The sequence below is a fragment of the Rhipicephalus sanguineus genome, chromosome 1, assembly GCF_013339695.2.
Source record: "Rhipicephalus sanguineus isolate Rsan-2018 chromosome 1, BIME_Rsan_1.4, whole genome shotgun sequence".
In the NCBI taxonomy this organism is placed as follows: Eukaryota; Metazoa; Arthropoda; class Arachnida; order Ixodida; family Ixodidae; genus Rhipicephalus; species Rhipicephalus sanguineus.
The window spans coordinates 164,190,007-164,204,739 of NC_051176.1; the positions used below are offsets into that span (position 1 = coordinate 164,190,007).

A 14,733-nucleotide genomic window follows, 5' to 3' on the forward strand; every position below is an offset into this window, starting at 1 on the left:
AAGTCATTCCACAGACAGCTAATTCGCTTCCACAGTTATTTGACAGTTAATGCAAAGTTACTTGGCCCTTATCTTAAGTAAACTTGGGCTCCAATATCATATATGTATCCAATGTAACTCTGAACCTGAACCAGCGCCATAGATTTCGTACCAGTTTTGTTTTTTAGAAGAATTTTTTCTCAATATTCAAAAAACCGAAAGTAAGCGCTCGACCGAACGTGCTTGGAAGGGAAAGAAACAACTCGCTGCTCGTGCTACTAATAACACTAATAACACTATGGCACTGGTAAGCTGTACCTTGTGAACCCAGTTGTTTTATTAACTGTATCGGAATTTCATCTGGTTACCGACATGTTGTTAGAGACGTGCGCTTTCTTTAGCTTTTTTTTATCTCTGTAAGATTTTTGTATTAAATTTTAAGATCTCAGAGGCTACCCGTTTGCTGTCCGGGGCGCCGACCCAGCCCGGAGACGTACACAGGTGGTGATTATTACAAATGGGCAAACCAACAGACACCCTCAGCTTTCCCTCGCTCTTAGCTTTCTTTTTTCTTTTTATTGTCTCGTAAATTTCATACGTACTTAAAAAAACTTATTTTTCATTGATAAGACAAACGGTTAAACACGAGAAGCGGACAAATTGTCCCCATGCTTAAAACATTACTGGCGTTTTATTTTCGTTATATTGGCAACAGTGGAATTCCAAGTAGCGGCAAAATGTTTAATAGAATACAATGGTGCACATACTGGTGTCGGTGCATCCCCGCGGTTCAGTTCTTCAAGCAGTAAACCACAAATGCCCCCTTTGCGGCACGTTCGCCTCAAAGGTAGATGTCTCCGAAAACGACGAGTAACAGCCTGTGATTACGATACATAAGTAATATTGCTGATTCATACTGTATCCGCGCTTTACCACTGTTGTGGCCTGCAGTGCCTATGACGTAGAGTTGCTCAGCCCAAGGACGCGGGCTAACGTCTTTCGTAAAGAAAAGGCACGATTGTCGCACGAACACGTCCTGTCGAATTTTTATTGGTACCAAGCTCTGAAAAACCTAATGAAGTGATAAGAGGCAGCTGACAAAAATATATATATATCAGCACATGGAAGAATTATTCCACATGCTGGTAAAATGTTTTCGAGTGGAGGCTCTGTGGCCCTTCAATAAATTGGTATAGTTTTATTTTAAACTTATGCAGCTTTGAGGATGGCCTCGATAGCGAGTTTTGATAGTTTGTAATGCAATAAATATTACACTTATAACAATTTTCCACGGTTTCTTATCGCAGCTTTTGCTACCATTTCTTATCCAAAACTAAGCTCCTTTTTCTTTCATAACACTGACTGAGTTCAAATGTAAAAAAAAAAAATTAGAGCAACGCCTAATGACCGTAGGTGCAACTATTCGACACTTTTTAGCTGTGATGTTGCCGAATGTGCGAGTTTGATATCGCCTACAAGAGCGATAAACAGAGTGACGGTGACAAGCGTGAGCGCATGCTATCTTTTTTACGTTCCGTCATCCCAACTACATCGAATGACAAGTGCTGTGTTGTCGTGGCCGCAGTCATGTATGAAGTGTAATACGCAGAACAATGCGACACCCATCACACATTGACATTGGGCATGGCAGCCGCGAGCGCCTACGGACTTGAGTCGGAGCACGGACGCCCTGCAGTCTACAGCTAAAACTCCAAGGAGACGCGGGCAAGCGCACATTCTCTGACGCTCGCATATTTGGCCCGCGTGCAGAGAGCGTGCGTGTGGCGGCGCGGGGCGGCCGCAGCAGCAGCAAGAGCGACGACGCAAAGAGCGAAGGGGGGCCCCTGCGGCGGCGGAACATGAGCGATGGAGCGCTCAGCAACTGCCTGCCGCCTCGTCCATTCATCACGCCGTCCCCCGAATCTACCGCCGCAGCCCGTGGCTTACGCGAAGCTCAGGGCTCAGGCCTCGCGCACCTCCTCGGCTAAGTGCGTGCACGCGCGCATCCGACGGATGGATGGATGCGCACACAGCGCTATACCCTCATCAATCACGCTCAGACTCAAAGCAGCCCGCAGGGCTCGGTGCGAGCAGCGCGAAGTCTTGCTCTCGCTCTCCCCCCGACGAGTGGCGCGTGCACTCCGCGCGCAAGGCGAGAGACGCACACAGGGCGGCGATGCTAAGCGGCAAAAGCGACCGCCACCGCCCCAATTGTTTGCGGCATGCAGAAGCCGGCGACAACAGGAGAGCACCGCTACAGATCCAAGGGTTTCTCGGCCTGATCTGTTGCGTAGTTCGTTTCGAGCCAGCCAGGCGAAAGCGAAAGGTGATATTCTACGCTGCCGCCGCAGAGTAAGGATGACTGGATCGGCTTGCATTATGCGCATATCCTTCGCGAATAAGTGAGAATGTTAGAAAGGAAGTCGCAGCAGAAAATATTGAAAGTTCTGCCTTATATTCCAAGAAGTACTCCAAACATCAGACGCAGCTTGAGCGACAGCATAACGTTCTCGCCACTGTGTATATCACTCAGTCAATTTTTCATTGACCTTGGATTTTTACTCGGGAGACGTACAGGCGGTACTGCCCTAGTGCGGAGGTGAGAAAAAAAAAAACGCAAACATAAACATCGAGCGTTAAACTAGTTGACGCAATGAAAAAATTATGCCGCACAGGGCACGCCCAAACAAATATGTGTGTTCGTTGTGTACCCTATCCGCATGCACACTTACCGGCATAAAACTCGCTGCTCAGTTCCGCGAATTTTCCCCCCCTTTTGCCCCAATATCAAATGCACGATGGCAATCATTAAAGCACTGAGTACAAATCATACAAAGGCATTGCAGAGTTAAGTTTTGAAGTTGTCTTGCGAATGAGCGTTGCGTGCTACACAGATATCTCACTCTGTCAGATATTTGCCATAGCATTGGTGCTCTTCCCTGGCCCACGACTAAGTGCCCCATCCCTCGGAAAGCAGAAAGTAACGGAAGCAGAAACAACGATTAGACAGCCAAACACAGATGGGAGCTCTCCGTAAAAAGGGTCCTGCTTTGCAAGGGCACCAAGTTCCCCTCCTTCCCTCCATGGTAATGTGCTCAGAAGAGCCCACGTTGCGCAAAGCACGACGCGGACCCAGTGTCAGTGTTGGTTAACCGCTGCTGCCAGCGCCGCGTGGAGAGAGCGAAGCCGACGAGGGGCGGCCCCGCTTTTGATGCTGGAACAAAGGAAGGATTCAAGGAGCGCCACCACGGCCGCCGTCGCTTATGTGCGGAGAAAAGAAGGAAAGCGTGCGGCCGCCGCGTTAAGGAGAGACAAGTTGGCGCTAATTAGGAAAACCATTTTCGTAGCCACCAACCTCTCGTGCTCCGGGCCCTTCATGGCCCTGCTCTGAGGAGCGTATTAATTGACCTTTAATGGCGGCGCCATTTCCCCCGTGTCTCGACCCTTCGAACTTCGCCTGCAGAAAGCCTTGCCTCTAACAACGTCCCCGGCGCCGTCCATTCTTTTTCTTACAACTTTTGTCTCCCCCTCTCTCGTTGCCTGTTTTCATTCTTGCTTAGGCTTCATGGTAACGCGAAAACACGCGAGAATCCTCAGGACGTCCGCCGAAAAAGGTATTATCCGGGCGCAACTTACATGGTTTTGTAACGTTAGCGAGACGAGCTGTGTTTGACGTGCTAAAAAGGAGCGAGAAATTCCGTCATGATCATAGGCGTGCGCAGGGTTCCCGATCAGGGGAAACCTGCACAAAGTTTAATCGCTGTACCCCCTCCCCCCTCCCCTCCTGATGGTGGAGTCCAAAAAACGTGCTTCCCAATGGATAAAAAAAGGGGGAAATTGAAGCGATGACGTACTTCTCACAGGGACCTGCCTTTGGTTCTCGCGTTTCCGGGAGTAAAGATTGGAAGTAAACAGCGCTTGGAATGCAACATCGGGGGCCTCCAGTTGCCGTTATCGTCAAAAACTTGCGTGGGCATAACCCTGCTCTTTAAACAATGAAGGGACAGGTACGACTGAGTAAACGTATGGAGTACACTTTGCTCACACCCTCAGGTGGTTAGGCGAGGCGACCTGGGTTCGATTCTCACTCGAACCGAGAATTTTTGTTATTTATCTTATTTCCATCTTCCTCAATTTTTGGTCACGGACAACGCTGATTTTTCGCTCACAACCAACGACGCCGACACCGACGCCGACGCCGATACCGGAACTTCCGCCTAACCAGCGGCTTCAACGATTTCGCGTTTAAACACGCGGTTCCACGCTCGGCTTCTGCCATCGTCCGTCAATGTCCCCTGCATTGTCCCAGCTGCGTCGTGTACATTTATAAGCTCAACCTTATTACATTCTCAACTTCCAGGTGAGGCGTCACAATGCTTAGTTCTTGCTGGTGCCCCTTAAGTACGGCAGAAACAGAAGTAATCAATGGCGCCCAAAGTACGGAGTCGCGCGTCATCGTGCCGAAGCTGAGTTAAGAGAAGAAAGAAAGTTCGTCTCGCATCCGAGTATCCATGCACGCTGTCACTCCACGCTATCCACGCTACTCCACGTATCACGCGTCACTCCACGCTATCGACGACAAAGACGCACAACGCTGGCGCTAGCTGCCGCCAAGCGGTGTTTGCTCGCGGTAATTCGTCGTGCCTCAATTTCTCGGGCAGCCGCATTTCTTACTGGATCCAAGAGCTTGTATAGGTTTTACAGAGAGTTCCCTCCAATTTCCCAATTACGATAAGCATGCATTAATTCAAATTTTAGTCACAATAATTATTGAATTTCTATCTATCTATCTATCTATCTATCTATCTATCTATCTATCTATCTATCTATCTATCTATCTATCTATCTATCTATCTATCTATCTATCTATCTATCTATCTATCCGCATTTGCCTGGATGCTCTCGTGGTCGTCTCCTTTACTTGGTATAGCATAGGAGGACATAAGTGTGTCACGAACACGATTAACAGGTTATGACATGAAAAATTGGCCGCGTATCTGCGTGCTTCGCTGCGAATGTCGTCTAAAGACGATAGAAGAGGCGCTGCGTGAGATATGAACGCCATCTGGCAATACGTCGGGAAACGTGAATGCTGTGTTGCGGGCTGGTAGTCCCGGCGCAGCAGCAGGCGAAGACCGGCGGTGACCAACGCGACCGGCGGGGACGCGAGCCAGCCCGAACACGCGGTTTGGCGCGAAGCGCCGAAGCAGAAGAAACGACCGCACTCAACGAGTACTCTCCACACACTCTTTTATATTCACGTCGTCTGGGTAAAGCAGGAATGCCAGAGCGGCGCCCCATGGCATTCGTACAGTGCAATACTGAACCGAAACACAACAATGAGCTCGTGCAGAGAGCACGGAGGAAGCCAAGTTTCGGCGCAGTCGCATTTTCAGCGCAGCTTAAGAAATTAGGGTGTCTAGAATTACGTATCTATGTATTTTCTATTAAAGGAAAACACCACCTAATACTTACCTAGTGATGTTGCGCCTCAGATATGCGTAATGTTTGCTTTTTGATCAACAATGTATACAAGTATGAACCTAGTCAACCGTTCACGATGGCTGGCCCTTGGATAAGTGGTTCAACTTTGGCCGAGTGGCTGAATCGAGGGACGTGCCGACAAACAGAAAGACAGACAGAAAGACAGACCAAAATTTCTGCGTATAAGTTCCCCAAGAAAGACTATCGTCTTTAAAACGTGACATGCTTGTCGCGTACTTCAAGAAACCCTTTCCCTCAGTCGCGTGTGGCACATAACAGCCTACCTCGGCCCGTAGAATGCGGGTATGCGCCACAGGTGATTCAATGTCTATATCAACCCCGCAACGGCGAGAATAGACTTTTGAAATGTTCACACGATAGCGTTAACGAAGGAGCCCGTGTCGCAGAAAAGCGCGACAGGCCCAAAGAATAGAAATCATGGTTCCAGCCGGAATCGAACCCAGGCGTTCTGCCTGGCAGCCAAGTGTCCCATACCAAAGAGCCACACCATGTTTGAAACTACTTTGGAAAAAGATCCTATACAGGCGTCATGTCGCGGCAACGTCGATTGTGGTGGCAGTGTTGGCTAACCGCTTTGATAACAATATAATAGAAATTACTCATTTGCTCCTATGACGCAGCAAGCTATATAGTCAAGCGCTGCTCTTCCCCGGGGGAATACGCCAACGGCCGCTCCTTGTGATACATACCTCATCGCACCGTATCGTGCACTTCATTTCGACAATAACTGACGTATATCCTCTAACGTGAGTATCAATCTTTCATCGCACCATGGTCTACCATTTAGGCGCCACTGAAGTCAACGTGACTGGTAAGCCCTCAGTATGCCCATAACTACACAATTTACACAAAGACGTCGATCCACCTCGTAACGCTTGCATCCAAACAAACAAACAAACAAACAAACAAACAAACAAACAAACAAACAAACAAACAAACAAACAAAACAGATGCGGCATAGGGAGCTATTAGCTGACTGCTTCGCATGAAATCGATTCCCACAATGCGTGGGATCTGCTGAAATTTTAAGTATTACTTGATATCTTTGAAGAAACATAGGGTACAGTACAGCCACCGCTTGTTTTTAGCTTATTGGCATACGGTGGGTGCAACTTTGGGTGCAACTCCGCACGGCCATCAGATAATACCAGAACGTAGGAAACCGTACTGATTCGAGAATATATCTATAGAATTAAATCACTGTGAATAGGTTCCGTGTGATTCAGCAGGTCATGCCGACAACGGAAACAGTAACGGTGAGCGTAATGCACCCTGTGGGAGTAAGTGGTCTCATGCGGGCGTGCCTGTAGCCAGGTGTTTTACAGGGAATTTTAATTTTATGTACATCGATATACACTCTAGTCGCAGTTTTGTTTTGTGTTGTTATTATTCTGTTAGTTCGTTCTTAAACACTTTAATATCGGCTCTTAAACTCTGTTCAGGCAAACAGCTCATTGGCATCTGCGCATTTGTCTAAGTTTAAATTTCGAATGAAGACCTGCTGGTTAATTTTAGGGGCGAAGCACCTTAGGGTATCGGCTTGTCAGCGTGTCATGTCGTCATCACGGTCCATCATAAACGGGTATGCGCCACAAAAATTGGGTAAATCCCACAACTCGCCACCTGTCCATAATATGCATATTATGAGTTAAGGGTTCGTCGTTACTGCCTAAAAGTCTAAAAGATATGTTTGGCTTAGCAGCGGTGTCAGAATCTTCGACGAAATTTACCAAGGCGCTCAACTTTCTTATCTAAAACCAGAGACACAAACGTGGATCTCTACGTTAAAGTCATCTATTTGAAACACCACTTCTTGAAACATATCTGCAAAGTGATGGTGCTTTACTCTCCACCGGTCCACTAAAAATGAAGAAGGCAACAGTTAGCCCAACAAATAACCGACGACGTTAGCGGAGCTGAAACACCCTTCCCTACATGCCGCAGGGAACTGAAACCGGGCATGTAGGAGAGGAGAAGAAGAAGAAGAAGAAGAAGCACTTTAGGGTAACCTGCATTCCGACGCAGTTTTCCGACGACGTTAGTGGAGCTGAAACGCACTTCCCTACATGCCGCAGGGAACTGAAACCGGGCATGTAGGAGAGGAGAAGAAGAGAAGAAGAAGAAGCACTTTAGGGTAACCTGCATTCCGACGCAGTTTTCCGACGACGTTAGTGGAGCTGAAACGCACTTCCCTACATGCCGCAGGGAACTGAACCGGGCATGTAGGAGAGGAGAAGAAGAAGAAGAAGCACTTAGGGTAACCTGCATTCCGACGCAGTTTTCCGACGACGTTAGTGGAGCTGAAACGCACTTCCCTACATGCCGCAGGGAACTGAAACCGGGCATGTAGGAGAGGAGAAGAAGAAGAAGAAGAAGAAGCACTTTAGGGTAACCTGCATTCCGACGCAGTTTTCCGACGACGTTAGTGGAGCTGAAACGCACTTCCCTACATGCCGCAGGGAACTGAAACCGGGCATGTAGGAGAGGAGAAGAAGAAGAAGAAGAAGAAGCACTTTAGGGTAACCTGCATTCCGACGCAGTTTTCCGACGACGTTAGTGGAGCTGAAACGCACTTCCCTACATGCCGCAGGGAACTGAAACCGGGCATGTAGGAGAGGAGAAGAAGAAGAAGAAGCACTTTAGGGTAACCTGCATTCCGACGCAGTTTTCCGACGACGTTAGTGGAGCTGAAACGCACTTCCCTACATGCCGCAGGGAACTGAAACCGGGCATGTAGGAGAGGAGAAGAAGAAGAAGAAGAAGAAGCACTTTAGGGTAACCTGCATTCCGACGCAGTTTTCCGACGACGTTAGTGGAGCTGAAACGCACTTCCCTACATGCCGCAGGGAACTGAAACCGGGCATGTAGGAGAGGAGAAGAAGAAGAAGAAGAAGAAGCACTTTAGGGTAACCTGCATTCCGACGCAGTTTTCCGACGACGTTAGTGGAGCTGAAACGCACTTCCCTATATGCCCGGTTTTCAGGCTTGTCACCACTAGTGGATCATCAAAGAAATCTCTCTCAAAACAATGTGGCGAATTACCTCGGTCAGGCCCTTCTTCTTCTTCTGTCTCTCATTGCCCATTAGCAGCGATTTTGCTGTGGGAAACACCGGCACACACTGCATGCTTCGCCCCTTCCCAGGTTTCACGTTAGTGAAGCAGAAACACCCTTCCCTACGCGCTTCGCCCCTGCCCAATTTTTTCTATATTTCTGCTCTTTGTTGTCCGCATTTTGTCTGGTAGACTGCTTTTATTGTATCGTTTATTTTTCATAAATGACATCTGGTGCAAGCGCCGTATACGTTACGTTATTATCACGATGTGCAAAAAGTGTTGAGGCTCTGTGGGACTCGGTATTGATTTCGTGTCCCCGTTAATAGTGCGGAAGCCTGTGGGATCGTCTGGCCTGCGCTCAATGCGGCGCGAATACGCTGCCGCCATTATCAGAGTTCATACGTGTATCCATCCCTCCTGAGTGACATTTGCGTATCTACCACTCACTGAATCCAGCAGGAGGAAGCCATAAATCGTGGACGGCTCGTCGGGCACGCATTCGGCTCTAAGCACGGAAAAAGAACGAGGCGGCCAATTTGGGACACAGCAGGAAACGGAGAACATGACAGCGCGAAGCCTGCTTTTCTCTCGCTCTCCACTCGTCACGCTCACGTTTCTGACAGCGCCCATTTGTTCGTGTCAGCGAGAAAGGCGTTAAAACGCGTCACGGACAGGTTTCGGCGGTGTGGGTGGCGGCGCGCGTGTGTTTTGCGTACCTAGGGATGCGTATCCGCCGAAGAAAGCGACAGCGGAACCAAAAACAAAAGGCGCGAAGAAGCTCAACACGGTGCTGCTGGCGCTCACAGCGGAGAGGGGAGGTCTAATTTAGACGTTCGTTAAGCCTGACGAAAGAAATTGCAAGATGCCACTGTTTCGGCGAGCGCTCCAGAACAAGCACCTCGCGCGCGCGTTGGTCCGCGCGTGTGCACGGCAGCGCACACAAGGCGACGGCAGTGGGCCCCGTAAACGGGACGATCCTGGCCCGCAGCGCTGGTAATGGCGCTTAACAGCTCGTTGGCTCGACCGGGCCGAATGCACCGCCTTGTGCCGGAGACAACGCGCGCACGACGCCTCTCTTCTTGCTCCTTCTGGCGCGCCCCATGAGGCGCGCGCGCCTGCGGAACGCCTGGCCCCGAAAAGCGCACAAAATTCGCTCGCACGCGCTCCGCAAAGGAGCGCTGTGAAAACAAAAGCGCGCGTCGCCGTAATTGCTTAATCTCCCGGAGAAGAGACTCGCTTCCGCCGCTTGCCGAAAAGGTAATTTTGGGAAAACCTGAGAGGCCGAAAATCGTGCTGCTCGCCCAAGTCTCGCCCGTCGGTCTGAATTGGGCGTGTCGTAGGCGAAGTGCACGTGAGCGTGTCCCCGCGAAATGACGCGCGCCGCGGCCGGCTGCCCATGCCAGACGTCATCGCTGCATACTCCGATTTCGCTCGCTGTCGCTCCCACGTTTGATAAATGAAGCTCTGCCATCTGGAGGCACGCTTGTCTTATTACGTGCGATTTTCTTGTCGGATTCGTGACACGCGCTACATCCAGCGGCAATGTCGTTCCGCTTTGTGTGCGGAAAAGTGCTTACATGTATACATGCAGAACACGTGCGAAGATTGTTGCTAATGCTCCTATGGGAAAAAAAAAAGCTCATAATGTATACGGCACACAATGAAATTTTTATTGCGCACCGTCGTGTCGTTCACCTTTGCTCGTGCTTGCGAGGTAGAGTCCCGCGGCAAAACAGCTAGCGTGTGTACTCAGGCTAGCTTTCATAATTTTCCATGCCTCTAAGATATACGGCTTTATGTGTGCCACTGGCAGTTGATTTGATTTCAGTTAATTTATTAATTTGAATACACGCCTGCACAAATACATGAACAAATAAATGAACGAATCAATAAATAACTGGACAATTAAAAAAAAAAGGATGCCCGAATTTAAACGTGTTAGGAAGGGCTGTTGGCGCGCTAGGCGCTCGTTTTTTTTTTTCTTTTCTTTTTTTTTTTGCACGACTTTTTCTGTAAGGGAGGTGTAACGTACGAGCCAAGTCCTTTCACATGCATGGCGGGAGGCTTCGACCTTTAATCCGTCTCTCACATTCCTGCGCATACGGCTCTGTTTGGGGAAAGAGAATGGAATCCGGAGTGTATGCAGACTGCCAGCTCGCACAGTGTTTCGGTACGATGTTCGTTAGTGAGCATTACGAGCTCGCTCCCAGGGAGACGCTGACTCTCTTAGCGCTTTGCTCTCGTGTGAGATCTTATGTAGCTAATCTCTCTCTCTCTCTCTTTCTTGCTTTTCGAGTATGTGTCTAGTGTGCACTGCGTTGATGATTGGTGAGCGAGCGGTGACAGCTCGCGCCATATACTTTAAAGCGCACAGTGATGAGATGAGAGGCTCTCAAATAAATTTAATAGACGAAAACGAAGCGGGCGGGGGGAGGGAGAAGATGCGTGGTGGAAACCAACTGCATAGCACAGTGGGAATGACGTGGCTCGGGGCAGGTTATCGAGGATATGCGAAGCGGAGTATGATCAAAGGCGAACCGCCGTCAAAACTCAGCAATTGGATTGCAACGGGGTGCCACGCACCCGCGTAGCGCTCAGCGCCTGCTACCTACGAGACCCCGGCAAGTTCGCCGCCTGCAATCATTCATATATGGCCCTATCGAGCAGCTTTTATGGCGGCCCATGCGCGGCCGCAGCTGTCAGCGCAGAGCAGTTGAAGCTCCGAAATGGCGACGCCAGAGACGTGCTAATGCGAACTGCCTCGTCACCGACATTTCACTTCAATCATCACTTCTCTCCCTCTCTCGCTTCTCTTTTCATTTTCTTCCACCTCTGTGATCTGCTGCATTTTTCTAGACAAACGGATCCCTTAGCGTTTTTTTAAGGATGGCGCGGGTTCACACGCGCATGCATTGAAGTTCACGCAACGAGTGAACGTTAATTCGAGATGCTTATCAGTTTTCGTTTATTTTAACCACGCATGTGTAAACAAGCAAACGAATAAGGAAAGATGCACATTTGTCACATGCTGTCCTTGAAAGCACTAACATGTACACCGAGAGTGAAATTACATGGAACAGAGCGTTAACGCGGTGATCAATGTCTTTCGATTCAGTGGGGGAACGAAATGGGCTCTTGTCAACATCGCCGCTACTTCAACATGCACTTTAAATATTAAAACAACGAACAGCGTATTCTGCTACTGTTCTGCACATCCGCAGGGGAGGCGCTTGACCGCCCTCTGGCCGGGAGACGTATATAGGAGTACCACATGCAACGCACTACAGTAATCGCAGATGCGTACCAGTATTTCTTCCGGATACTGAGAATGTGTGGTGAATAGCATCTACTACTTTCGTCTGCCGCCACAGCATGCCGATCATCACCCGCTTCTTCAGGCATTAAATAACAGAAAAGGTTCACATGTGCACTCGACAATACAACACTGTATAGGTACAAATTGTCAGAGATAAGTTTTGGTCAGCGGAAGCTAAGTATCCTCCGTGGCTGCTATCTATCCTTGAGATTTGAACAAGAGAGAGAGAAATAGATGAAAAGGAAAGGCAGGGAGATTTGAACAAGAATGCCGGCACCTCTAGTAAAGGTGATCTAGCAGAAGTAGCCCATCACTTGGCATTGCAGACAAAGATCAGCAGGGGGCAAGTCGCCCCTCATTGCACACAACGAATTCGAGAGGTCGTCGGAGGTGCGACTCACCATGCAGGACCCATGGGAAGCCAATAGGTTGCCTTGGCCGGACCAGGCCGAGCGAGCCGCTGAAGCCTGTGGGGCCCTGAAATGGGTGTTCCATCCACGGGAACCTCAGTTTGCTTCTTGATTAAAATGTTTATTCTTCCTCCTCTGAAACAGGCAACACTGTGCACTGTGCCATACCTATTCAATCAACAGGGATCATATTCAGATCTACACAGGTGGCTCGCGTAAAAATGAGCGTTCAGCGTCTGCTCCTAACGTATACCATCTACGAAAGAACAGAGAACGCTCCAGACTATATGCATATCAAGCGCTATTAGTTCTACAACCGCAGAACTTTATGCTATGTCTATCTTGACCTTCATATATGTTCACAACCTCACCCCGAGCGGCTCGCAAGCTTCCCTCCCTAGTGACCAACTAACTCGATCAGCATGTGAAAAAATGCCCACGCTCTACTATGTCAAGCACACAAGTTATATATAAAGGCAATAAATATTCATCATAAAATTTTGTTTCTGTGGATTCCTACTCACTGCGACATTCCAGGCGACAAACGAGCTGATTGTTTAGCAGGTGCTGCGCGCAACAAAAATAGGACGTAGCTAATGCCGCTCTCAAAAAGTGGCGCTCGTACCAGTTTATGTCAAATTCCAATCATATTGTCGAGAGATAGTTGATTTCTAAACAGTGTTAACAATTTGTTCTATTTCGGATTGGTCCTAAAATGTATATATATAGTTGAATATTTAACGAAGGTCAGCCGTCCAGTCGAAAAAATAACGGACAGGGTCCATTTAGGCATCTTATACACAACGTGTTTCTTATAAAGAATGAATAGGTGCATTGACAACTTATGAACGCCGTTTGTTGCGCTTCGGTATTCAGGCGGAGCACTGCTGAGGCGGAAGAGTTGTTGTGCCATCATGACACCCCTTTGCTCCACCACCGACATCGTCATTTCTTGGCTATACTTTAGTCTTATTCGAACCATCTCCAAACTGACACAATGGTACTGTATTTCTCACAGTTGATAAAAAAAAACTTGTATAATACATCTCTACACTTTTGAAGCGCACGAGTACACACATTCAAGCAAGCGCGCACAGCTTGAACTCATGTCATCCACGCTTAGCGAAGATTTTCCCTTTCTGTTTTGGTGTTACTGAAATTAAGCAAGGGGCAGTTCTACTTGAGAGGAAAGAAAATGATTGAAGGCGACTTAAGTTTATTTTCTTCTTTTGAGTGCCACACATCAAGGAAAACGCGCGTGAAAAGCTACGCGTTTATTTACATAACTTCTGAAAGAATGCACCACCGCAGCTTTCCGTATACATAATATATCCGTTCATGCTGCGAAAATTCATTAAGCCCTGCACAAAGTACTGCATGAATCTGTGTGACGCTGTGTACTCACTGCAGCTTTTCAGGACGGTACTTCCAGCTTGCGCGTTTTCGCTACTCCCTGGTTTCGCCTCACGGATCCTGCATTTTATGCTCGTTGCGATGAGACCGCTCCCAGGAAGTATCTATAGCTTGCGGCTTCGTTCATTCCTGGATCCGAGCCCTGCTTGTTGGCCTCCTGTTTTTCTTGCTTGTCAATGGCGGTGGGCATTGGCACGCATGTCCCTGTTTAAGTTATTCCGAGCAGCAATTGGGATAGGCGGCTGGGCCGATACACAAGACAGCAAAAGAGCAGGCATGCATGTTTGGATCCACCCCTCAAGGCTGCCGATGTCTGCTTGCACGAAGGCGTTGCAAGATCAGTGATGAGAAAGAGGGGGAGATGGTTGTAATATAACCACGAGAAGTTAGCTCACACGCTGATATGACGTACTACTCGAAAGCCTATCGAATTCAGCGAAATATGAGGCCATACTTGGCGAAGACCGCACCAAATGATCGCTATAAATAATAAGTTAATGCAAGGGGCGGCGAAACTAGAGCGCGCTATAGCTGACCACATTTACTTCTCGCTTTGCTCATGGCCCTTCACAAAAATGTGTCTACGAGAAGGCTCAACCGAGAACGCTCAACCAAGAACGCTCAACCGACAGCAGGCCAGCGGGGCTTCGATCCCAGTTTGCCAGTCTGAGCACGAAACGGCGTGCTCTGTCAGAATGCGCTGCTCCCGAAGTGTTGCAAAATGAAGAAAGAAAAAGAAATTAAGTAAAACACTTCACTTATCTATGACATTTACTTGCACGTTAAACTGCTTGGCGCCGCAGAAACCACAAGGTAGCGGCCACAAACAATACATATCGTGAAACGGATGCGACTTCTTGCAAGCAACAGAGAATAATACCCTACCAAGGCAGGAAAGATTATTTGCCAGCAGGCGCATAATTACTCATACCGAAAACTGCATAACAGCGTGCGAGGGGCACCCAAGAGCCCGGCTAGCCGGCCGGGCCTGAGGCCGCGCTAGCAACGCAGCAAGAAATTCCTATGCGCGGCATCCTGCGGCTCACGCAGGCGGC

At 48.7% G+C, this 14,733-nt stretch overlaps 1 protein-coding gene across 1 annotated transcript in view; it reads right to left on the minus strand.

Annotated features, from left to right (window-relative positions):
- The window catches only part of LOC119401521 (uncharacterized), a 112,915-nt gene that overhangs the window by 36,624 nt on the left and 61,558 nt on the right, over positions 1-14,733 (minus strand). Inside the window, exon 2 of the mRNA XM_049412122.1 lies at positions 12,257-12,332. Within this exon, the coding sequence (XP_049268079.1) occupies positions 12,257-12,332 (76 nt within the window). The remainder of the gene's footprint in view (positions 1-12,256; positions 12,333-14,733) is intronic.